Consider the following 27,043-nt stretch of genomic DNA (forward strand, 5'->3'; position numbering starts at 1 on the left):
CACTTCCAACATAAATCTTGTAACACTTCATCACAGTTCATCTGAGAAAAAATTCTTAACACTTAATATTTTTCTTTTACATCAAGGAATGTTCAGGGACAACAAAAAAAACTTTTTTTTTTTTGTTTTATATATATATATATATATATATATATATATTTTTTTTTTTTAGAGTTTTCCTGCACTGACTGCATATTCAGTGTCTCCTCACTGTACACCTTCTGAACCCACGGAGCCTTTTCACTGTAGCTTGGACGTTATTTTCAGATGAGCAAAGTCTGCATGTGTGTCATGTGTAACAGTTTGTGTTTGGGGCAGGCATGAAGCAAGAAATGAGGTGTGAACTTCCTGGTCCCCACCCCACACCCTCCCATCCCCCCACCCCTGTGGTGTGGTAGTGGCACCCTCTCCGGTGGTCTTCTCAAGGCCGTGGGCTGCACAACACATCTGCTCTGGGTCATGATTCACAAAAAGAGATTAAGTGTGATTTTTGTGACAGAGAGGGAGAGGGGAGCAGGGCAGGACAGAGTCAACCCTTTCCCCCACCGCCATCTGACACACAGAAATGGCGCTCTCTCTCTCTCTCTCTCTCTCTTTCACACCCAGCCACCCTACCCCCCCCCTCCCCCCCCGGTCTGCAGTTTTGTCCGTGGAGGCCAGGTGAGCGGGGCCTCTTATTGGTCAGAGAGCAGCAGCAAGAGCAGCCAACCGAGGCCGAGCAGCAGGGACAGGCTGAGGGGCTCGGCTCCGCGGTCCGACAGCCCCGGGGAGGGAAGAGTGGAGTCTCCCTCATCGCCCCACAATCTGTCGTTCTCGTTTACCTAAAAGAAAACGATGAAGTGTTGCGATTAGATTTGTTTTTGGTAGAATAATAAAATAAACTCAGCAGCCTCCAGATTCGAACCCGAAAAACATCTTTTCAGCAGAAGCAGCGAGGGGTAAAAAAAAGAAAACTGATCTGGGAGTAGAGTTTTTATGAGCAACTATATGAGTATAATGGCCAAATTTTCCATCCACAGTTGAAAAATAAGACAGGTGATGGTGAGGACATTGCCGCTTATCAGCCAGATGCAATTTCACAGCGAGAGATATTTTTGCTGTGAACATATTCAGAATAAACTCTTCAATCAGTGGAGCTCCATCTCTAGTTTATTCCCTTCTTCTCTCTACATCCTTTACATGGAAACTCTTAACCCTTCAGATTTATACCCTCAACTCTGCCTGTTTCTGTCTCGTAGATTTAGAGAGGTTTGTGGCACTGGACTATGGGAAAAAATCGTGTATACATATATCTCTATCTCAAAACCACCTCATCTAATGCCTTATGGGAGAAGGAAATTAAAATGTGTTAAAAGGTTTTTATTGAAATTTGTAATAATAAAAGAGCATTTGTAAGAAAATTGAAAAAGGTGAGAAAGAAGTTGTTAGCAACTAACATTTTTCTGATTTGTAAATGACAAAAGGTGGTTTGTCATTTGAGTGTGTCCCGTACCAGTCGAGCAACAGGCGTACCAGACCTTAACTACGTTACGTAAGTCACATGACGTTAAACACATGTGAAACATGACATTGACATTGTGAAATGATCGCAGTTTGGTTAGGTATAGGAAAACATTTTGGTGTGGGTTAAAGTACGTAAGTCAGTAATGCTCTAAATAACTTGACCACCACTCACACAGAAATTTTCATTCTTTATAATATGTCACCCAATGTCCTCCTTTCTGGCCGTCAAACAGCCATTAGAGGTCACAGCTCCAATAAACAAGCTGTTAGCAACTCGTTACAACTAAGAGGAGTTTACTTTGAACGTTCGTAAACTAAAGGTAAGTTAGCATGTCTCTCCTATTCATGTACATGCTGTTGTGATAAAGTCGGATCCGATTGAAATGCAGAGCAACATTTCCAGTGTTAATTTAATGTTTGTCCACTTATCAGACAGTTATTTAAATGTGATGGGATGCTGGTTGAAGAGTCATATGTCTGATGAGTCCGAGGAAGCTGTTCAGAGCTAATATACGGATTTAATTAACTCTGACTGGTGTCAAATCAGTGACTCTTTTTATTGATACCCGACTATCACGTGACAAAATGTCCATGTTCAGCAAAGTGTCATTTCCCTGTTTACTTTATCTCTGTACCTTTATTATTAAGTCTAATGCAGTCAGAGGATGATACAAACAGTTGAAACAATCCTGCGTGGGACGAGGAGCTCAGAGGACCCGAGGCAAGAATATGTAATTTGGGCTTTTGGCCCTTTTCTTTAGCTTTCCCTCTGGAAATAAGTAAGTGGCCCAGTTATACATTTAGCTTGTGAAGTTTATTTATATCTGTTGGCAGATTGTCAATTATGTTATCTACAACATTTTTTGCAGGGTTCCCATTATGAGCCAAATGCATGGAACAAATTTCCTTAGCCTGAAGTGAATTATATTATTCATGAATTTCTCCTCCTTATTAAAATCTGAAATACTGTGTGTATGTTTAAAACAGGCTGTCCACATTAAAATTTATGTTCAACAGACTTTAACTGTTGTTTACTTTACTACTTAATTGTATGGGCTACATTAATGATGTTTACAGAACCTTTTTATCTTGTTGATGAAGCAGTTATAAATATGAGACACTTGAAGAAGAGAAATGTTTTATATGTTTACACTTAGAGATGTGTAATAACAATAAAACTACTCAGAGACCACTGACAGACTTTCAGAATGACTCCACTTTATAATTATGTACACATTTGCTTACTTTACTTTTTTATGTTTTTACATGTGATGGCATGTCTTTTAAATGCAGTATATTGCTTATTTTATGTGTGTTTACATTTGCAATCAGGGTGCAAGTAACATTTATATGGAACTGTCATCAAAAGGTTTCTCATCTATAGTCATTCTGTTTTTTCCTCTCCAGTAAAGTAAGCTAATGTCTTTAAACTATCAATAGCACAAGCTTATATAACACACTTTTGTTTACATTCAGTTTTGCTGCTTGTTTTAATTGTCTTGACTCTTTAATTCTCATTATGTTGTTTGTTTTATGCTCTACTTTGCGTGTTGTTTCTTTTTATTGCCGCAGAGATCTAATGATCCCAATGGGATCAATAACGGTACATTCAATCATAAAGCTACCTTCATTCACTCACTTCAGTTCTCTACATGATAAACACTCTAGTCTGTAGTGAGCAGTAGCACCTGGTGTATGTATTGATTTTATCAACCAATACTAACTTTTAAGTTTACGTCGGAACATATACGAATAGAAATTGCAGTGTGTTACCCTTATGATAATTATTATAATATAATAATTCTGCTGCCACATTTTTTCCAAAAATCTGTCCAACTCTAATGAGAAGGAAACTGACACTGAGAAATTGTCATTATTTTTTCTCCTGACTGACAACAGTAGTATCGCATAATTATAATTAACATGGCTTTCATATTAGCAGCATGCCAAAGCATTGCATTTTGGGATTTCTTTAAATCTGAGCATTGAAGGCTTCACCTTGATCTACTTTGGCTTGGATTGTTGCTTTGTATGAAAGCATCTGCTGTATAAATGTAAAGATTTAAACAACTTAAATTACATAATGCAAACATCGTACACCTAGAACCTGGACCCTCAAATAAGCTGGTTTAAGTCAATTTTTGCATATGGTAGCAAATGGACACCGCCTTCTCCTCTCGGTTTTTATGTGATCTACTTTACCTGACGCAGCCTGAATTATGCAGATAATGTAAATCCCACCCGTCTACAGCTCCTTGCAGAATAAAGCAAACACTCAGAGTTATCTGCAGTAGTGAGACCCAATTCTGAGCGAGGCCGTCTCCATTAGTGCCTCTCTGTTTGGAGAAGGTTGTACTTCACATTTTCAGTCTTCCGTCTCGTCTCACCTGAGTAGGTATCTGTGCTCTCAAAATGTTCTGCTCTGTTTCCATGGAGACGCCCGGGGCAGTGGTAGCCAAATGCGGGCTCTGGTTGTCCGTGGCTGGACTGGGCATCCCGGGCTGGCTAGCGCCCATTTTCACATCTGATCCGTTCCCAAACGCGAGGATGGCATTTTCTAGAACACAAGAGCAGCAGAGACGTTGTGATCAAAATGACTTGACAAGCAATTTAATACATTGACAACATTCTCGTCATCTGAGGATTTTCACATCACCTCTAGTTTACTTTTGCTCCCCCAACCCCCTGCACGGCTCTTTGTATTGTGATTGGTCACTTTATAAAAGTGTACTGGGGGACTGTAATTACGATGGGGCCAGAGCATCTGATGACAACTCAGCCTTTCAGGGCGAGTCATCAGTGACTGCTTTCTCGTTGGTCGGACACATGGATTTCAAACTGCATTTGGCAAAATGTTTGAATAAAAATACAGGCGCTGTCAGCCAATATCAGTGAGTGATACTGAAACAGACAAGAGGCCACCATGATTTGATTTATTTACCAAAACTGAAAATTGAACTATGTACACTTTTCTATTCACGGGAAGTGATGCATCGGCCGTTAGAGATATAAATACTAACTGTCCCTGAAACAGCAGCAAATGCACCATCCACAGATTTCTGAATAATGCAAGTTCATATTTATGTCTTCTTGGTGCCTTTCTGGGCCACCAGTGTAGGAAACTGCCTAAAATGTGTAACATATGTTATTCATATGCCTGGGGAATAACTTAGAATACGTTATTCTTAAGGCAAAAAATACTGTAGTCTGCAGTCTGGAAAACTACCGTCTGACATTACACAGCAGAGAAGGGATGTTGTGTATATAAGAGTGTCTCAGTCAGTGGCAGATTAATTAAAGCGTCGTTTTTGATTGCAGAAATCTCCGAGGCAAGAGCTGTTGTAAGTCAAGTATAATACAAGTTCACTTAACCGCAATAAAATGACATTTGAATGGGAAAAGGTGAACTCTGGTCATAAAATAAAATAATGAACAATAATGAACAGCAGCGAGGTACTTTTTTGAATCTATTCCTGGTCAGCAGGCTTGCTGACTGGCTTACCTAAATAAATGTTGGGTAGCATGAAGAGATAGGTGAAAATCTACCAGACACTGAGTCAATTTGACTCAGTTCTGACCTTCCTGCTGGTTATCAACACAAAGGCTGCATCCAAATTCAGCGTCCCACTCACTATTCACTTACGAACATAGGAAAGTCTATGTAAATGTAATGCGTTGTTGTCAAAAGAATATAGCTGTAGTTTTTTTAGGCTATAAATTAGACTCTCACGCACACCATTATGGTGTGGTGTGAATGAATTATAGTGTAGTTTAAGAAATTACAAAGCATTTTGTCAAATGTAATCAGACCCCACTAGGAGCCTAATTTGATCAACACGAGTATGTGTGTGAGAGCTGACATTATTGAGAGAACATTGAGGAAATGCAGTTATTTTTCTTGTTATCTGGGCTGTGCTGTATGTATATGTATGTATGTCTTTATACATTACAGTAAGAACCCACAGTCCTTCAATCAATCCCATTAACCAACTGAGTAGCCTTAGCTAACAGGGCAGTGAGAATTTGATCAAAACACCTCATGATGCATATAGTCCTGGAACTGAAGGTACTTCATACTTTGTTTAAATTCATGCCTTGTGCAATTTATAATCTAGATGCAAATTATACAAGCAATGTTTGAGTTTATGCATGATGATTGATTTTAAAATAAGGTCAAAATTATATGAATTATGCTGTAGGATTTTCATATTTTCCGGTGCTTTCATTCACTCAGTGAAAACCAAGGACATACACTCAGACCCTCTCAACCTGGCAGAATTCTCTCTTTAGTAAAATATGAGTACCACAAAGTGTCACAGACAGTGGAGACCCACCACACAAACCTCCAATATCTGTGAAAAGTCCTCTACTGTAGTAACAGAAGTGAAAAGGGGGAATGAATGATATTATGAAATGCTAATGCTTCATCATTAGAAATGAGTGAGTTCACCAGAGGGATTTCAAAAAAAAAAAAAACTGACTGCGCAATTATTTATTAAGGACAGACCTATAATGTGACTTACACAATACATTTATGAAAGGGTGGGGAAAGTGTAAAGAAATAAATAGTTGAAATAATTAAAAACACAAACACTGACAGTTACAGCAGTACAACAGCTAAGTCGTAATATCCAATCACCAAACGATGGTGAAGTTGAATAGATTTCCATTTGCCACCCAGCAACAGCAGTGACCAATTATGTTCCAAACAAGCCGCACAATGAAAATTATATCATCTCCTGCTGCTGCTACGTGCAATATGTTGTAAAATCACAACCTATCTTTCTGCTGTCAGTTCAAAACACTTTCTATAGCAGATTTAATTTAAATTCTAACTGTACCATCATGTTTTAGTTTAAAACTTAAGAGCTTGTTTGATGGAGATGATGTATTAGATGGTAACACTTAAAGGCAATGCAAATGCTAGAGTACACTATCTACCCTCACTCATGTTTATACTGTTTATGACGAAAAATGTCATCGATTAAAGGAACGTTTCAAAGTGTCATTGCTGCTATCAAGCTTTAGTCAAGTACTGTACTTCAGTACTTGAGTATTTCCATTTGGTGTTACTTTATTTTTACTCCACTACACTTGTGTGACAGCTGTAGGATGCTGAACACTTTCCCTTCTCTCCCCCTTCTTCTCCCCTCTGCCCCAAAAGTCTTAACTGCTCCACTGCACCAACAACAATGTAAAAAATCTGCTTACATTTTAATTAATCAGTAATACTAATTTAAAAATAATTTAACAATGAAGAGGGCAACTCTTCAGGCTAATGATTTATATTAACATCACATTTTAAACACTTTATAAAATAACTTATTAATATTTAAATGTGCCACTTGTGTACAACAGAACCAAGCTGTTAACACAACGATGACATACTATCATCAAGTCAATATGGCAAACTTGTTAGCACACAGTCACCTACTTACACATCTAGCAGATATGGAGCGACATTAGCGTTCACTTGGAGTCATGCATCCAGTCAGCTGATGAATGTCAGTCCTGCATTTACTGTTGGTTTAATTCTTTAGCTGCTGGATGCTCAGCTATGTTCAGCAGCCACTTGCTAACATTGCCGGTCGTTTAGTGCTGAGCAGGTGATATACAATGGGTTTTCAGTCGTTTGTTGAAAACAGCTGCTTGCTGCACCCAAACAACAAACCTATGAGAGCGCTGACTATAAAATTGCGGTTTGGACAGCTAAATAATAAGCTGAAACAAGCAATTAAGTTCTGTAGAACTGAGGGAAACAAAAAAAATCTTGTGATCATTCTCGTGAGTTCATCACAACAAGTGAATCCATCTACATTAGTCATTTGGTCCATTAATATAAATATACATATCGATTACAGACACTTTAAGGATGTTGTTTTGTTTTTCAGCCCGTCTTATTAGCTGTGCTGATAAGCTTTCTAGCAGCAGGAGGTAGCCATTTTCAACATCAAGCTTGGATAAACCTTCTATACGTTAACTCCCCAGCACCAAATGGCAGACAGACAAAGTTAGTGACTAGCTATTGCCCATAGTGGAACATTTAGAAGCTAAAGAGCTGTATGTACTTGTTCTAGGATGCTAGGCCTGTGTATTTACATAAACTATGAAATATTATTCATTGTTGTTAAGTTGTTGAAACAGTTGCATGTTTACAATGATGACTGGAGGAATGTGAATCTTTAGAGATCTTTTTTTTCCACAGGTGCGAAAGGAACAGATGTTCAAGTTTGGTTTAATTCAATTAAATACACAGATGCTCCCTATGTGTTTTGGGTTTGAATCTTCACCTGACCGAAATAGATATGGCATATGCACTTGTTGTCAGCGCTGAAAACAAGTGTATAAAAGAGATGATTCAGGGAGTGTGAGCTATAAGCCTCAATTCTTTGGATGGCCAAATCCTTTTTGTCACCCTTCTTTTTTTTACTTTTGTAAAAAAATACTTTTGTGTTGACACGGAAAAGTGGGATGTTGCAGAAAAAGTCGTACAATTGTAACTCCAATTTTCAAAAAATAAAATAAAAGTGACAGTGGACTCCCCAAAAGTGGATTCAAAACGTCAGTCAGCCCTTTCAGTTTCTCATCTTTGAGTTGTCTGTAATGGTGTGATATAATGATCATGGTGAATATTTAAAGGCCCGTTTACAGTAAGTAGACTGTGACTGGGGGAATATTATAGTATGTACATTCTGTACTATGTATAATTTACAGTCTGGTGGATTTATATAGTTTTTCTACACCCCAAAGGCCACCCATTACATCCAGTTCTTGGATTTACCACAACCAGAATGACTTATGATCATATAATGAATTAATATTCTATAAGCATTCATTTTCATTCAGCTAATGTGCTACTCGGCAGCAATTACATTTGCATGAAAGTCACTTCAATTAAAATATGCTCAAATGAAGACATGAATGAGAGATTCATCAATTAATATCTCCAGCTTATATTGTAAGATGGATGAGGGTGCTTAGAAATGAAACTCACACCATTATTCCATCTGTTCCTGGCTAAAACCCTCAGATTTCAGAAGCGACTTACTGGTCATGGGATTTGAAAGCCTGCAGTGGAGTATTGAGGTGTGACACACACACTTTGATTTCTCACAGGATCATAACAAATTGATCCATCCTCCTGAGGCAGTTTGCTTTTGCAAACAAAATTCTGCAGCAATCAATGTAGAGCCTCCACTCGACTCCCTCCATTGGTGCAACACTGAGCATCAACTACTAGACAGAGATAGAGGTGGTGGATGGGTAACTTCCGTGCACTCGTAGCCAGCTCTGCAGCTAATGAGGGAATCTGCAAGTTGCAACACAACAACAACAACAAGTCAATTGTGAGGGAAACATATTGAGCCCAGCTGATGGTGTGTATACATCAGCACCTTGCAGACAACGCTGTGGACCAGCTAATGGTGCTGTGGGCCATTAGCGTTGGTAGGACAGGTGGGAAAGTGTGCCGGCGCGCTCAAAGTGTGCAGTTAGCGCTTGGCTGTGTGCAGCAATCCCCTGGCAGGCTGACGGATGAAAGAAGCAAGGGGTGCAACTCCAGCTGCTCGCCACTGTGCCTCACCACCCGCCGTCATGCAGAGATGAAGTGCCAATTGATATCTTCAGTGGTAAGCTGTTGTGACAGTTCCTTTGTAAATGTTTGGACACGGCTGTTTAAGCACCGCCATCTCGCATCTCTTTGACTTTTAAGTTTCTCCCTGAGGGTTCTCTTTTTTATTTTTACTGACTTTATAGGTTCCCCAAAGCCACACTGCAGAGCACATCCCGTGCACACCCCCATCCTGTCGTCAACCTTCCTGACATATTGCTGGTTACCCTCACTTTTCCCTGTTACACTACCAATTTAACTTCCACAAAAATTAAAATAATTGCAGAAATAAATGAGCTTCACCTCCATCTGTCCTCTCAGTTTTTCCGTGACACACTCAGCTTTCAGAGAACGAAAAAGTCCGGAGTTGCTGTTTTGCATAGTGATGTGGTTATTATCGCTGTGATGAGGAGGTAAGGGAGGGTGACAGCTGTTTTTAAAACCTGAGCGCGCTCACTCCAGAAAAGGGATTTTTTCAGCAGTTTTTCCCCTCCCTTATCTGCAAACGACTGTATTCTTCCCTGCCACTATTCTCTCTGTCCACCTCATTAGTTTGGAGGCAGGAAACCAAATTACGTTCAATTACAAAGTCATCAAAGGCCATCTGAAGTCCTGTCTCAGCAAGCAGGCCCCTGCACAACAGCACAGGGGGGCCCTGCGTGCAAAATAACGCTGAATTCAGTCACAAAAAGACATAAGCACCAAAGGATTTAGAGGATTTAGTTAATTGACCATCATGCTGTCCAGTTGTGAAACAGAACCATTACCAAAGGAGAGGAGAGTCTTTTGGCTCTATTCAAAATGAATAGCACATTATTCTCTGTACACTGAGATTACATGAGTAACATGGAAGAGAAAGAAAAACATTCAAGAGCGCTCCTAGAGTGGATTAATTTTCCCAATTATTGGCTCGAATCCAAACAATCCTTGCCAAATCATTATCCACACTTTCTCCCCAAAATAGAACCGTGTCCTGCCTGGCAAACGAGACTCAACTCCAAATGAGATGAGAGCACGATGTGCACCACTGGTCCATGAATCGCCTTTCCCATTAGAAACTTGTTCATCCTTATTATCACGTACTGTATGTGCTGTTTGGCCTCAGCCATTTGCTCAGGCAGAAGGAGAGGAGCGTTTTTCTGCTCATACGGAGGGAAATGAGGCCAGTCAGTCTGAGGTTTGTTTTTCTGGGACTCTAAGGAGCTTACAGTAAACAGCACACAGGAGCTGCCTTGGGAAGTCTGAGTCCTGGCTGCAGGATGCACATGAGGAGTTTCAGTGAAAAACAAGACATCCATCAACCAGTTGAAAAACACATGTGATTACACTGGGAGGTTCAACTCCCTAAAGGACAATGTACATTTTATATGCTATCCAGGATTGGTTAATTAGAGAACTGAAGCAATAACAAATGTCATTATCTCATTGAGCGATGCACGTCAGGTGGTAACTATTCTTTGAAAATGGATCAGCTGGTAGGTTTTTAATAAATTTTAGAAAATAACATCCTGCTCTGTCAATCAAAGATGCAAAGGTTTCTGGTAAACCAAGAACTTTTTGTGAGGGATTGCTGCTCTGTTGTTTGGGAATCTGCATTTTCAAGTTAAAATCACTGACTAATTCATTAAAGCTCATTACAGAACGTCAAGTGGTGATTCCTTTTTGAAGCACAATTAATACAAGTGTTTTACTGTACAGAGAGTTTTGTCACTGTAGAAGAATATAATGTTTCTAATGAGTAATATTGAAATTTTCTTCTTTTTTTCTTCTTTTTCATCCTTTAGATTGTCTCTTTTATTGATGGTAGTCCTCCAGATGGTGTTTTTTATGCTTCTGTCTCCATCTTTGATGTGAGGACTTGCTGTTTCTTACTGGATTATTACGCTTATTTCTGGATTAACCACCAAGCTGGTAAACTGTATCTTTTTCTGCTTTCATATACACACATATTTTGTATACAAAGTGTGTACCATAACAACATAAAATGCAAAAGCTGTTCTAAACTGGTTTTTGGAACGGATAAATAGTCCTCTGCTCTGAAACCTAGAATGTCCACCGGATGTGGCTGAATCATGTTTCCGTTGTGCCCTGGTAGCATCTTTAAGCAGTCTGTTTCAAAGCAGCCATTTTGTTCAGAATTGTTTGTTGTTTTACAACCACATTAAATACATTTTGCTTCTCATTTGTGATCAATATGGTAACTTTGTAATTAACGTTTTTGATTACTTTACGCAGACTTCTACTTTTTACTAAACTATTCAGTGTTCAGTCTCCTTCTTCACAGCTCCAGCTTGTTAAATATTAAACTTGTGTTAACTTATAATAAATATTAGCATTTATATACATATGTACTTTAGACTACTGCCTGCAAATTACATTTTAATTATTTAGCAGTTTAATATGGGATGTCAATAAAATACTTAATGAATGCCTATACTAGGAAAATTACATAAGTACAAGGGAAGAAGCAAAGATGTTAGGGAATAAGTTGTGTTTAATGGAGACTTAAATAAATTATTTAATATAAACTATTTAATATATAATGCCTATTTAATAATTACAGGGCATAGTCATTTTATTACTTTGTAACAAAGGAAGGCTTGGTAAAATTGGGTAACAGTGCTGATATTGCAATGAAGTGGTAATAGTATCATTTATTATAAAATTTAATTATTAAAATCATTATGATACTAAAATTGTACTTTGGGGAATTACATTGTTACATTACAAATTACAAAATTTTCCTCAGTCATCATTATTTAATATGGTATTATTGTTGCTTGTCCTGGGTAGACGGACAAATCTTTATAGCTATAAAATTATTACGTGTATGATTTTAAAATTATGATAGAATACCGAAGGACAATAATGTCGTTGTGGGGTCCTTTATAGGATCCATCTGACTATCAAAGCTGATGTTGGACAGGGACCTAGACCAGTTTTTATGTCCTCTCATATCATAAACAATTAAGTTTCTGAATGTATATACTTCTATTCAGAAACCGTATTGTGGTTTATTGGACATCATATAGCATAAAGAATAGTATGGGTTTAATGAGTAATTTAATTTGTAGCTTGTAATCTCAAGCGTTACTGTTAATTTCACACTTGAGATGTGAGCAGCAGTGGGGGAGATGGTCTAGTCACGTGTGGAATTGGGCTTTTGTGATGTCTGATGAGAAGATACTTTGTTGGTATTGTCATAATTGAACTAAAACATTGGCTTCTATGAACTTAACAATCACTGACATTCTGTTTTGTCACCACATGACAGCAGCTGCAGTTTGCTTTGTACTGTCACTGGTGTCATTGGTCTGTCACTGGTGTTCTTAATCATGCCGACAGCTTTGTAAGAACTTGTCTTCTTTTGTTGTTAGAAGAAAATTATAACCCAGGATAAACTCCAGTGTCTGCTGTGACAACAGCAGCCACAGTTTGTATTACTCCGTCATTGGTGTCATTCTAATGTCACTGGTGCTATCACTCATTCAGAGGGATGATCTCCTGTCATCATAGCTGTTTTTTTGTTGGATGAATCAAAGCTACAACAAAAGGTAAAAGAAAACAAGAGGATTGGTGGATAATCCTTATGTAACATCACATATTTGCAGTTTATCGCTCACTGATGTCTTTGTGCTGCCACGAAAAAAAAAGACACATTTCTATTATCGTAAATTGTAAATTGCAGTGATAAATTTCCCAGTATTATATAAACAAACAAATATTATATGTTGTAACCCATTACTGTGGACCACCAGCTGTACTGTTATATCAATGTCACTGGTCTGTCACTGCTGTCATTAGTCAGGGGGTTGTTTGTCAGCAAGTCATTTTGGTGCAAAGAAACACATTGAGAGGGAGTGACTGAGTGCTTTACTGTATCACTGATGTGTCAGTGATACAGTAAAGCTAAAAAGAGTGATTGGAGAGTGATGGCACAGTACAGTGCCATCACTCTCCAAGGAGACTGAAAAAAGACATCTCAGTTAGACTGGGTGGGAAGGACTTTGTTGTCAATTTCCCTGTGTTTCATCCTGATACACAGGACAGTAGGTAGGATTTATGTTGAATTAATCATTACAATAAAAAATTGCTTTCTAGCCAAGAGTTAGATGAGAAGATACCACTCTCATGTCTGTGTGTTAAACTACAGAGCTGGAGCCGGTAGGCTTAACTTAGCAGTTTAGCAGGAGGAGACAGCTAGTCTGGTTTTGTTAAAAGCAATTCTAATGCTCACAAGGTAAACTAAACTGGCTGTTTGTAAAGTTAACAAGGTAACTGTACATACAGTACATTGTATGCTTAGTCATTAAAACTTTGGACAGATATAGGCTACCTGTTTCCTCCCTTTTCTAGTGTTTATACTAAACTAATCTAAGATAGCTAAACTAATCTAATCTAAAGCACAGACATGAGTGGTATCAATATTCTCATCTAACTCAAGTTTTATTTTTATTATTTTAGTTTTGCCTAAAACAGTCAAATATAAGTAATCACAATCAGATAATAATAGAAATATATATAAATCTAAACTCCTCTTCAGGGCATTCCCAGAAACTGTGGGGAAACTATGTTTGGGTCCTCAATGGTAGCTAGCCCTGCTAATGAAGTTTGAGTGTCTGTAAGTTGTGTTTTTTTTGTTCATCTGCGCACAAAATGAACAACAAAATAGACCTTCAGATGGAAATCTGAGAGCAGCAAAAGTAAAAATGTTCATTAACTGGGTTTAGGCTGACTCCCGTTTGTGTTACAGTAAGTAACTTTGTTCATTCTTACACTCGGCCTGGTTCTTTGTCTAGGTTGTTATTGTCACTATGTAGCTAGAGGTCTGTCTCTGTAGCTCTGTTACTCACTCAGGCAGACGTTGTCGTGGAAAAAAGTGAGGAAGTCATTGCATTGTTCCCTGTGGTTGCCGCTCGCTGCACAGGAGCACCAGGGTCCCACGTTGGATGTGGAGTTGTCAAGGTAGTTGGGAGTTATTGTGCTTCCTGTAGAGGGGAGGAGAGGGGGAAACAACACATTTCTGTATGTTTACAGGCATACAGAAATAATACAACTTCTCACATTAGGTTTACAACACAATGATTGAATATGAACATCAGATAACATGAATAAAGAAGTATTTATTTTATTTAGCTGAACTGAACATCTAACTTTTCTTGGTGTCTTTTGTCATTCAAGCTATTCCAACTGCTGCAGAGTGCCATTTTGAGTTATGTTTTTTTGTTAAGGCCTCATAAAAATGGCAGTTTTAGAGGAAAGGCAAATAACTATCTGACTGAGGAGTTTAATGTTCCAACAAATTGAACATAGGAGCAGAATTCAGGCTGATTTAATGTTGTTATGCTTACCCTGATTATGACCTTACCCTGATTACGATAATCAAATAAAGGAGTTTACATGGCAATTTCCATCATCACAGCATTGCCCTAATCAGGTTAAGACTGACTTATTAAGTGTGCATGTAAATGTATTCACTGACAGAGAAAGTGAGAGGAATTTAGAAAGAATAGATGAAAGTGGAGGGAGTAGAATAGAGACACAGACTGGCAGGTTAGTTAAGCAGGCAGCCTGGTGATCAAATGTTGGCTGTTTCAATCTCGCTTGCTGACTGAGCCTGACATTACTGAGCCAACAAAGTTGTACTATGTGTATATGTGAATCAAACCAGCTAACATTTGCTAAAAATACACTGATCTATGTGAGAGGCAGTTATTTGAGGATGCACTTGTTTTAAATATATATAAAAAGAGACACTTGCTTATACAACATCCTCCTCTTGATCTCTGTGAGTCTGATGCTACAATAGGTAAAATCAAAGTACAGTGCAGTTTTTCAGCTTTTTCTTTTAATTTTCTGACTTATTAACATGCATATCCACCTTGTCAGGCAGTTTGTTGGACTTTGATAAGTAAAGTGGCCTGCAGTGCAAAGACCAGGCAGATTCTTTTTGTTCTTTTCGGCTTTTGGGGCTTTTCAGCAGGAAATGATTGGGTAGACATTCTCCGGGGTAAGGGTAATATAGCCTTGTAGCTTGTATTTTTAAAAGGAGGTGGGAAATAGAATTGCTGCACTTTGAGGCAGTGTGGTGAAAAAGTTCTGATTTACCTCCATCGATTTTCTGGGTCCCAGACTTCCAAACAACAACACCTCAGCGTCTCACTTCTACTTCAGTTGTCTAGAATGGACAATCACTGCTGCAAAGCTTTCTGTCTCTGTCTTCCTACATCTGTCTCCTTCAGTCCCTCCCAAACTAAACAACTTTAACTCCCTCTCTTAGCAGCAGTTCAGTAAAGCATTGTTGTCCCACAATGACATGTTTAGACTGAGTGGTTTTTAACAACCTTTTGTGCATTATGTGATCTTTTGTTAGGGTTTTATCTAAACTACAATAAGCTGTGTTCTACGCCTCTGCCCGCTCCCACTCATCGTCACATCAGGGATAATTCTCTCAAAACAGCGGTCAATAGTTGTAATTGCACTACTTATAATGTCAACGACTTGGCCGGGCATGCTGCAGCCACATTAATCAGCACTCCATCGATCGTTGAACCCGCGCTTCTCATCACAATCTTTGATTCATTCTTTTGAGTCCTGTTCAGTGCACTTGTCTGCTCTCCGCCTTCCTCCCTCTAAAACCTTTTTGTTACTGATCCATCACAGAAAGTGGGTGAGCCGGAGCTGGCACGAAAAGATTTAGTTCTTACCTATCAGCCCGGTGTACGCAAGTAGACATGCTGCGTAAGTCTCCTGCTTGCAGCCACTGGCGCTCTGCTCGGAAGGTTGGCAATCATACTGGAACTGTGCCCAGCGAGACCTGTGGGAGCAATAACATGCCATCCATCATTTACTCGTGCTTGGCTGCAGCACACATTGTATCACTGAGGGGTGGCACTAGTGTTTTCTCTCAATGACAGAATGTGGATCTGAAAACCACAATGCTCATCTACCTACCTATACTCCTATATTATCTCCCTCCACCCTTCAAGATTTTCTGCTCTGCAGCACTTTTACCCCCACTCCAGTCACCCGTGGTGACAACACGCCTTCCCCTTTTTTTCTTTCCCATCCCTAGCAGGTTGTATTGCTGGAAGGCTGCCAAGCTGTAAAGAGTCAATGAGGGGCAAAGATAGGCCTTGGCTCTGCCCTCTAAATACTGCAGGCACTCTCTGGCAGGCCAGGCCGTGAGGAGATTAGACAAATATGGATCTTCCATACAAATACTCACTCCCACAGCCGCTCTGCCTTCCCCCCTTCACCTTTCCCGCCAGCCGCCCAGACATCTAGCCTCATCATCATCATCGCACAAGGCTATCGCAGCCATCATATCGCATCATCGGCCCCTGTCGACTGGCATTTGCAACGGGATCCCCTCAGGGCACCACAACTCCCTGCTCTCCCCTCGTTTGTCATGTCATTATAATGATGTGCGTAAACCTCATAGGCTACGCGCTAAGCGAAGGCACCCTCTGTAGACTGCCAGTTAATGCTAGATGACTAGTGCGAAATTGGCGAGCCGCACAGGGGCCTTGAGATACTCGATCCATAGGGGCGGCGGTGGAGAATAATGCTTGATCGATAGCCGTGACAGATGAAGCCCTTTGTCTTCCTGACATTTGAAGAGGAACCAGATTAAATGCTGGTGACCATTGGCTGTCACAGAGAGGAGGCTGACAGGATGGGTATGAGAACTCCATGTTTTCAGTCTCCAGTGAAATAGAGAGGCATACACCCTCTGAATGTTAATGACTCCATAAGACATTGTTAGTTTACAATCAATATAAATTTCAATGAAATCATTTTCCTCAGTCTCTCACACACATATGGATTTAAAGTAGAATAAATATGCTTATTCAGATAACTAGTACAGAGGGTCAGTTTTCTGCAAACTACTTACCTATACTGATAATGTCTCGGCTGTACACATTGATAAATATTTGCTGATCACTTAGGCAGGAAAGTCATGTGTGAATCCCAAATGATAAAAGCCGCTTTAATAATGATTATTTCACATGGCTGCTTCCATCAGAAAATGAATGCAGAATTTAATTGAACTAATTAAACACAGTTAATGAGTATAACAATTGAATTAATTAAACACAGCTGACTAATTAAATCTAAATGAACATATCATACCAACCAGACCTAACTTCCAAGATACACAATGCCATTTATTGTCCTGAGGGAAAGTCAGTGTGTGAGGCTGCCACGTCAACAAAGCCCTTCATATTGAAAACAACAGTGGTAGAGATGGAGATTTTCATGGGTAATCAATTTTCTATCAACAACATACTTTGTGTTTTTTAATCCAAGTTAACATTAAAAATAAATGTCAGCAAGCAAGCTAGTTTGCTTAGCTGCTTACGGGACAATAAGCTCACACAGTTTATTCAGGAGACGTATTCATACCATTGACTCCTGTCTCTCCTGTCCACAAACAATGGCTATTTTGTTGAGGAGTATATATTATGACAAAGGAGGTTAAATAAAAGCAAACTGTGCATGACAGCTAAGTTACAACAACTTCATCTGCTTTGGACTCTCCTTTTACTCTGAGGTCTGAGCCCCAGGTGAGCATACACCTAAGCTACATTATGTTAATCGGTATTTTTTGTTATGTTCATCAAATCAAATGGTCACTAATACAGATAATTTTTGCTAGAATCAACAGCTCAACAAAGATTTTTTAGCCTCTTTTATGTCATTGTTTTAGTTCAACCACATTTCCAGCCACAGGCAGCTGCTTTTTGTATTAAAAGCTCGAATTAAGAGACTGCACACTACCTGCCCGGGTTCAAACGGACAATGTTAGGGACCAGCTGGTTGCTAACTTTGTGGAGTTGACTGCAAAGATGCTGAATGTGTAGGTAGGCAACAATATGCTAACACATTTCCCATAACTACTTTTCTTTGTCCGTCAACTAGTGGCCAAAAATCTATTAATGCATCTTTAATACAGGAAACAGCAGCATTATCCTGTTTTATGTTCTTATTTCGTCGCTGTGTGGTGTAAGCTCAATTGTGCACCATTTAGCATTATTTTTGATGATTCAAGAATGTCCTGTTATTTAAAGGGTCTGTGTTTATTGTGTGGCTTTTTCAGTTTGTATGGCTGAGTTGCTCCAGCTCTCACAGACCCTCCTCAAACTTGCACAAGTCATTTGTAGAATACTTCTCCAGTGTGAAACAACAGAGAGCAAAAGTAAAAAGTGGCTGGTGAAGCTGGTCAAACATCTAACAAGAAAAAGAGACCCAGATAGTTTTCTCAAGAGCTGGAAGATCAAACAAGATGTTGGATGTGTCAGTAACCTCAGGCAGGTGTTTGCTAACAAGTTAAACACAAGAACTCAACGAGCTGATATCAAAGTTTGTTTCTCCATTCATGTGGGAGTCTACCTTCCGCCTGTAATGTCAACTTTTTTTTGAGTCAGCTTTAAATCTGGACACCAGAGCTCCAGAGCAGCACTTGAACACACCAGGACATTTCAAATCAATCAGTATTTGTTGTAAGGGGTAACCTATTTCCTTACTTTACCTATCTGAGTGCAAAGTCACCACGAATTCTATTTTATACTATACTTGGACAAAACAAGAACACAAAACAATGTCTAACCAATTTCTAATAACTATGTTTTCAAAAAGGTTCGGCATTAATGTAATGTGTAAATGAGCTAAAACATGTAACAATACCTTTGTGATCCTTCAACAGAAGCCACAGTTGCTGCAAATGATAATTTCAATTGAATGATCTCAGGAAATTAAGTGGAAAATGTTCTTGCAGCAGGCAGGATTTCATTTCAAACAAACAAAATTTCTAATAACCTACCTGCACACGTAGTCTGCTTTGCAGTTCCGCAGCTGAGCCAGGCAGTTGGGCTTCTCCTTGTCCTCATATGAGCACGACGGCACAATTGTTTGCCGGCGGCGCTCTGCGCAGGCCGTGTCGGTGCAGGGACAGAATAGCAGCTCATGGGTGTAGTCAGGGGGAACACGGTCAAAGAACTTCCTTAGCGCCTTGTTGCACTTTGGTCGATTACATGGCCCAGAGCGAGCTGATGGCTGGATACAGGAGGAAACGTATTCCGTACGAAGCTTCTGACACGTCTCATCTATGTTACATGCTTTGGCAGCATCCAGGCAGCGGTTCACCGTCGTTACTTCAGACTCTATGAGGAGAAAAAGACACAAATGGAAGTCAGAAAGCATTTCATCCTTGTGTGTGGTTTTCGAAAATAAAATCCCAGGCAATGTTTACCAATGATTTCAAGGCCTAATTGGAGTCTGTATTGACTTGCCACTCTCACCTCTAGACACAGATGCAGAGTTGCATTTACAGTAAAGAAATAGAGAAAGAAATGTGTATTGTGAAGTACAAACTAAACCAAAATGATGATTATATATAATGGCCCCCTTGTAATGAATAGAACATGAATGGTGTTTAAATGTTGCACGAGCCCGGGCAGTGGATGCGTTTCAGCCGAGGCCTAATGGCTGAATATTTCATTCTGCTGGGTTAATGCAGAGTGGCAGTGCTGAAAAAGCAGCGCCTCTATCTTTTCAACTGCACAACAAGGCCTGTAATTACTGTTCCTTCCCCTTCATCCATCTATCCATCTTTCCAGCACTCCCTCCCTACATCTGAGTCCATCACTCACTCACCTGACTCCCTGTTTCTTTCGCCACCCTCACTGGGTGCCTGCCACTCTCAGCGCTGCCATCACCCCCCACTCTATCCGTTTCTTCCCATACTCCATTCAGCTTGCTCTCCCTTCTCTTCCATCCATTCTTCCTCATTGTCCATCTCCTCATCCTCCGTCAGTGCCCATCCTCCCTCTGACTTCCGAGGTAATGAGCAACCTCTGTGAAGGCAGGGGAAAGCCCCTTTCATAACCATCTGTTTTTGGCCGCATTATTTCCCAATCCATCATCATGTGTGTTTTTTCCCCCAAGTGACCTCCCAGTCAATAACGGCCATGACAACGCTCAACCCCTCTGGCAGATAGTGATGCTCATTAGTTTGTAAACTGCCTGTAGTTGTGTCTCCTGGTGAGTTTGGCTCTCACCAAGCTGTCATATAAAATATGAATGGCCTTGGAGAGCAAGCTAACAACCAACACAAAGCATAGGTTATTCCCACCTTAACTGCTAAGCAGCCGAAGCATGAGGATAGGAGGACCAGAACTGCAGGGTTGGATGAGAAATAGCATCCAGTGGCCAAATGCTTGGGAAAGATAATATGCACATACGTTTTTATGTTTCTCTTTATCCATTATTTATTCAGAGGAGACTTGCTGAGCATGCATGCATGCTTTTATCCAGGAACACCCTGCTTCACATTCATGCTTTACACACATTTACACCTCAGAGATGCCCGGTACAACCACAGTCCTGAGCTGTTCCTCACAGCAGCCAGGCTGAATGCACTCATGCTCTAACCTGTTTTCCAGTTGCAGGCCCGGTTCTGTATATTCATAATTGCATTTTTAAATTTTGAATGTATAGTGAAGTCTGTGACTATTTGGACGCATTCTGTTGTTTTGGTTCCATAACACCAGTGCAGTGGATTTGGTTGAAGAACTGACAATATAGATCTGGTAACTGCTACAAACTCTTATTATTTTGTGTATCACATACTCACAACAGGTTTGAAAAAAGAAACCACTCCTCCCCACCATACATATACATGCATACACATATTGTGTCTTCCTGGTGTGTAGGTGCGGTGGGAAGTCTACCAGCATGCACCTGGAAAACATTTTATGGACATCAATCTCTGATCTCTGCAATGTTAGTGGTGTGTTTAACATTTTGTCCTAAAGTGTTCCCACTGTTCCTACAGTTCATCTGTGGTTATTTCAGTCAGTATTAATATTGTTAGACTGTGAGTGTTGCGGTGTGTGGTATTAGCAACCCATCCTCAGATGTGAGTGCAAAGATGGTCTGTTGCTGTGCTGATGCTCTGCCCTGAAGCTAATAAAGCTCCTTGTTGAACTAGAAACACTGACTTGCTGAGTTCTTCTGAGAGAAAACTCTAGTTCACTGCAATATGTATGTTCCAAAACACTCAACAAGTAAATAGACTACCTCAATGTTCGTTTATATATATTTGTATATAGCAATTTATTGGCAAAGTGACAATACACACAATGATTTCACTGGTCATCAGCAAAGAAGTGGCTACACAAATTTTAATACTACTAAAAATTTGCAAGGGCAATCTATTATAACTACCCTAGCGGTAGGAGTAGCCTATAGCAGTCATCCTCCATACTGAGTTTGAGCTGCTCCCTACCTCTGGCAAACAGAATGATCAATAAGCGATATTTTATGCCTATTGTAATACATTTAATGAACAAACTGCACTAATTTGCACCATTCTGTATAGAAAGAAAATTGTACACTGTGTGTAGGGGGTATTAACTGTAGTGATGTGGAGGTGTTTTTATATTTTTTTACATTTCTATATAAGTTTATATAATGATGTTTTTACAGGTCTGGTGACAGCAAAGACAATTTTCCAGCCCAGGCCGGACGGTAAAGTTGTATTCGATTCTACGCTATTCTAATGTTTATCAAGGACAAATCCTTCAGAGACACTTTTCAAGCCTATACAGGGTGAGTATTTGATACTCAAAAGATAGACTTGCAGTGGGATATTCCTTTAAGAGAGTCTGAGGGTGGTCACACTCATAATGGATGAACAATGTATTGTAGAAACTGTAGCCTGTTTGATACAGTCTCTTGAAATTTTGCACTCTGTGGTAGGACAATGACAGAGCAAAACTGCTGCTGCAAGACTGTTCCCCTAATCTGGATGTAAACACCCTCAAATAAAAGCTCCACACTTTACCATAATAGTTATCGCATCATTTCAGATGTGAAGTGCTTGTTTAATTAATGCTTGTGACCAACCTGTTGCATTTGAGACCAAAGAAAACAAAACTGCTGGTATCTGCCTTCCAACCAAGGTGCCTGGAGTATAGAAAATTTATTTTAAAAGCTAAAAACTTTTTTTTTTTTTTGTGCAGAACATCTAATGTCTTTAAAGAGAGGTACTTTCTTAATACCACTGACTTCACATTAGTTAGTTGATTAAGTGGTAAAGGGTGAAGTACTCTGTTTGAATACTTTTCAAAATATGATGAATATGATAAGCTGTGGCTCTGGTTTGTGTCTTTGAAAAGGGTCATTACTCTGTTTGAGAGAGAGATGCTATAAGGGTGGAAAAACATCCATTAATCACATTTTTGTTGTTTTGGCAGTCGACTTGTCGAGATGCATGGCATGGATGTCAACTTTGACCTCCCTTGGAGTCGCAGGAGTGAAATTTACGAGAAGGCTGTGCAGTGCAGGTCTGGTGCTGCTGTAATTCAAAGCAGCCTAAAATGAGTAGTGTCATTTTAATAAGCAGATTATGTATGAGGTCACAAAAATTTATGATCAAGCATGTTAAAGGTGATATCCACTAAATCTGAATAGTTTAGTTGAGTACTTGTGTTTTTTGTATGCATTTCTTCTCATTTACACATACTGTACTGTGAGGAGAGTTTATCCCATTTCCCTAATCTGTGATCTTGGACCTAATTTATGTCGCTTTTGCCATTGTTTCTGTCCGTTATAATAGTATTGTACTTACTATGTTGTTGTAACAAAGCAACGTCTGTTGGAGTCTAAAGATGCAAGAAACGTGAGCAGTAGGATGTTTAAACAGGCTATAAACATGATAACAGTACAGCAAGATTATCTAAACCTCTTTATTTGTAAATAAAACTTAAAGAAAGCACTCCTGACATGTTGATTGTAATCCCACATTGCACAACAAATCTGTACAGGCACAATAACTGTAGGTCAAAATTGAACTGTGATGGATGTTTGGATATTTACAACAGTATCGTTTATAATTTTACTGTTTGCTTTAGTTCTCTCTTTCAAATAAATTTTGTTATTTATTTTTATATATATATATATATATAATGACAACATATATCACAGACAGATATAAATTATACAATTATAAATGCAACACTTTTGGTTTTGTGTCCTTTTATAATACTGATACAGTGAATGTGTCATTTATTAAACAAATACATTTAACTTATTTTTCTTCTGCTTTATGTATATAAACACCGTATTTAAATGTTTAAAGCAAGCAGCGACCTCCCTTTGAGCTGTCATTGTCCACTTGTTTAAATTTTTTTTGTGTGTATGTAAGTAGGACATTTATCATTATACTGTATGGCATGCATGAATGCTTTCCATACTAATCACTTAATTTAAGTCATTATTTAAGTTTCACAGACTCTCTATCTCAGCTTCTCTCATCCAGAGTATAATTGCTGTCTGAGAAAACAAAACAAAACACTTGACTTTATGTCCTCTCCAGTGGAAAAAAAAAAAGTATCTCCTCATTTGTGTGTAGCCTCTCTCTTTTTCCAAACCTCCAACAGGAACAAATGTGGTGTTGCTTGAGTAAAAAGAAAGCTGTTTGTCTTCCATTTTCTTTTTCTCACTTCCACCATCTCTTTCCCTCTCTCACCTCTTGCCATGACTTATTTCCGTTTGTTTGTTTCTGTTCTTCACACTCTCTGTCTCCCCTCCGGTTTTGGTGCTTATAGCTGCATTAAAGTAAATAGGTAATTAATCTGTGCCTCAGGGGCTAACAGCAGCACATACTAGCCCTGCGGCTTGCCCACAGGCTCAGAGGCAAGACAGAAGCAAGGTGTGGGTTGTTACTAATCAAACACTTTGTAAACTCACCTGCATATCCACCCGTCTGTTCCGTCAAAATAACACAAAATGACATCTTCATTTACTCTTTCTTTAATACGAAACTTGGTTGGGACCCACTTAGTTGTTTCTTTGTGTGGAAAAACCCGATGCTTTTGATGATCTAAACTTTTTTTCAGTGCTCATTTAGAGTAACTGAAAGCAGAAATTGAAGAAACACTTGTAGCAGTGGCAGCTTGCCCAGTCACCTGCAGCAATGGAGGCCAGACGAACGTAGTCAGAGCCTCTCTCCTCTGGTTCATACGGGTAGCTCTCCACCAGGCTGAGTCCTGCCAGCACAGAGGAGAGAGATTAGGGCCTGTTGTGATGACAATCAAAAAACATGTTATTTTCTTCTTTTTTAACTGCAGAATTTGTCCTAAAACAGTACCACACAGACTCACTATACTGTATATCATAAGTAAGTTGAGTTCTAGACAAAGTCTTGCATATGTACCCTGTCAAGTAGCAGACCAGAGATGGACACAGTACTAACCAGTGCTCTACCAAAATGTGTGTCTACTAGTACACATGGTCTCTATAGTATAACAGATAACAAAATAAATAGATAAAAGGCTGGAATAATATCACATGCCTCCATGTTTTTTAGTATGACATTTTGTTTGTGGAAATTTGAATAAACACAATATTATTTAGAAATGTACACCATATGAACACAATATACAGTAAAATAATAAAAGACCTTCAACTAGATTTTCAAACATGGCCCCTCTACAAACACAGGGACACAAAATTACTTATTAATGCAGTACCTGTTTTTCTTTATGTCAGCGACTTTGGGGGATTTTGGGGGATTTTTGTGCAGGTGCTCACTTATCCACTACCTTAAAGGAAGTTAAACTCTGATTAAATTAACTACAATTACAAACATAGCAACAAAATTAGGTCATATGAGGCTAAAAATGTTGTAAAATAAGTCTGGCAATCAGCAATTTAATGTGAAGCTTCTCAAATCAGCATCAGGTTACTGAAAAACTGTAAAGTGAATCGTCTTAAGAATCCTTTCAAAGTATACCAAACATAAAAAAATGCATTTGTAACTCATAACCCTTGTTTCAAGAGCATTTAAAAGGCCATATTACAATGTGAAGCAGGTCATAACTACATGGAAACTAATTTTGTTGCCATCTAGATGATAATATTCGGTGGTTGACAAATTATTTTAAACAGCCTAAAAGTTAACATTACCCAGTGTAAAAGAGTGTTTGCTTCAGTTGTTTCACACATTTTTAATGATATGTTTATATTATGTAGTCTATCCTGTGTATGTATTGTACCTCACTCTAGCCAGGAAACAATGATGGCTGATGTATGAAACTCAGGCAGCTGAGCTTTACTGTTTGTTTTTATGAGTCATTATCTCAATGTCATGTTATTTGCACTTCACTTGCAGTATATTCACACTGTTGCCAACAGACTTCAACTGTTGCACTCATTGTCAGTTTTAGTATATAAGTATATGCCTACATTTGAATATAAATGTACCACAAATAATGGGGTTTAATGCAGGAAATAACAAAAGTGATAAAATAAAATGAGGGTGGGTGGAACAAAAGGAACCAGAGCCTCAGTTTGAACTATTTTTGACAAAATAATCACTCTTTTCATTTCCAGCCTGGAACTTACAGTTTACATCTAATTTGTGTGTAATGGGCAACACACACTTGATAATCTCAATAACATACTGAACCTGCTCCCGCCCACCTCCAGGGACCAGAACCATCAGATTCTGTGTGTTACTGCCAGTCTTACCGTGCAGCACAGACTGATGCAGACTCCAGTAGATACTCAGGCAGTTTTTCTCCTTCTTCATGCCTCGTTTACATTGGCAGCCGTGCAGAGGAGTGGACAGCAGCGCCGTCATGGCATTCTCACACTGGTTTCGTGCCCCAGGCCCCAGCTTCACGCTGCCGTCCCCCGCTACACATTGCCTGAGGGTGCGCAGTCGCGGGCTGCAGGTGTCGTCGCTGGAGCAGGTGTCTCCGGCACGCAGGCAGTCCCTCTCGCCCACAGAGAGAGCCATATGTGAGACTCCTGCAAGACAAGACATACAGAGGTGTCTGGGAAGCTTTCAGAAGCGGTTTTGGATGCATAAATAATAACACTAGTTGAGTACTAATCCAATGCACTTAGCCCCAAATAAAACAAACAAAATCTTTCAGGCAACAAGTTAAAGAACAGGCAAAACTCAATGACACAAAAGAAAACTAATGAAAACATACGACAAACATATTTCATCATGATTACCCATATTAGATATGCAGAAACAGCTGGGCTATCTTCCTAAGCATGTGCTAATTGTAATTTCTGCTTTATAGTTCTAAATTATAGTAGTAGTAGAGAAGCCAAGTGGTCACAAAATCATTCAAAAGACCTCTAATTTCTCTGAAGAAAGTGTTTATGGAAGCAACAGATCATTGGTTAAAATTATTATTAAAAAACATTCATAAAAACCTTCCGAGGAATTGGGGGAAGGTAGCCCCACTGACACAGGCTAGTAATTGTTGAATAAATGGGAGTAAAATGGGTATATGGACATTATATAAGACTCAGAGCTGCCAAGTAATCCACCAGCAGGCGGATGTGTGAATATGAATTAATTTGTTTTAACTGTTATTGTGTACAATTATTGCGAATGTTGCAAATCTCTCGCCAGTAAAGATTCAAGTGGGATTTTTTTCCTTCTCAATAGACAGTGATGCAGTGGATTGTAGGAGGTCAGTGATTAAAATGTATTAACATTAAGATGTTTCTTTTCATTCAGATGCACAGATTAATTACCTCATTGATCAACAACTTTAAAAATTACTATACATCTGTTCATTTTCAGCATTTGTCCCTCCTATACCAGTACCACATACTGAGCTCTTGGTTTAGCCCCATGTTGGTCCTATTAAAGGAGCACAATGGTTTTATGTCTGTGTTTGATTATCATCGACCAAATCAGTTTTTGTAATTTTTATAAAGCAGTTCAAATTCAACATAAAGGTGTACAACAGCAACTTAGAATTGCACTTCAATACAGTTTCATAAAGTAGTGGAACTTGTCAGTGACAAATTAAAAAAAGAATGAATGTGAGATTTTATGATCCACTGAATCATTGCCAAAATAATCTAAATTTAATTGAATTTAATAATTGGATT

At 39.1% G+C, this 27,043-nt stretch overlaps 1 protein-coding gene across 1 annotated transcript in view; it reads right to left on the reverse strand.

The window, feature by feature from the left end:
* Positions 1-643: 643 nt before the first annotated feature.
* gfra4a (GDNF family receptor alpha 4a) overlaps positions 644-27,043 on the reverse strand; it is a 187,664-nt gene continuing 161,264 nt past the window's right edge. Inside the window, exons 2-8 of the mRNA XM_046063513.1 lie at positions 25,652-25,933; positions 24,088-24,168; positions 18,939-19,278; positions 15,820-15,929; positions 13,966-14,100; positions 3,891-4,060; positions 644-821 (exon numbers count right to left, since the gene is read on the reverse strand). Of these exons, the coding sequence (XP_045919469.1) occupies positions 675-821; positions 3,891-4,060; positions 13,966-14,100; positions 15,820-15,929; positions 18,939-19,278; positions 24,088-24,168; positions 25,652-25,933 (1,265 nt within the window). The 3' untranslated portion in view covers positions 644-674. The remainder of the gene's footprint in view (positions 822-3,890; positions 4,061-13,965; positions 14,101-15,819; positions 15,930-18,938; positions 19,279-24,087; positions 24,169-25,651; positions 25,934-27,043) is intronic.

Source organism: Micropterus dolomieu, linkage group LG11 (genome assembly GCF_021292245.1).
Source record: "Micropterus dolomieu isolate WLL.071019.BEF.003 ecotype Adirondacks linkage group LG11, ASM2129224v1, whole genome shotgun sequence".
Taxonomy (NCBI): Eukaryota; Metazoa; Chordata; class Actinopteri; order Centrarchiformes; family Centrarchidae; genus Micropterus; species Micropterus dolomieu.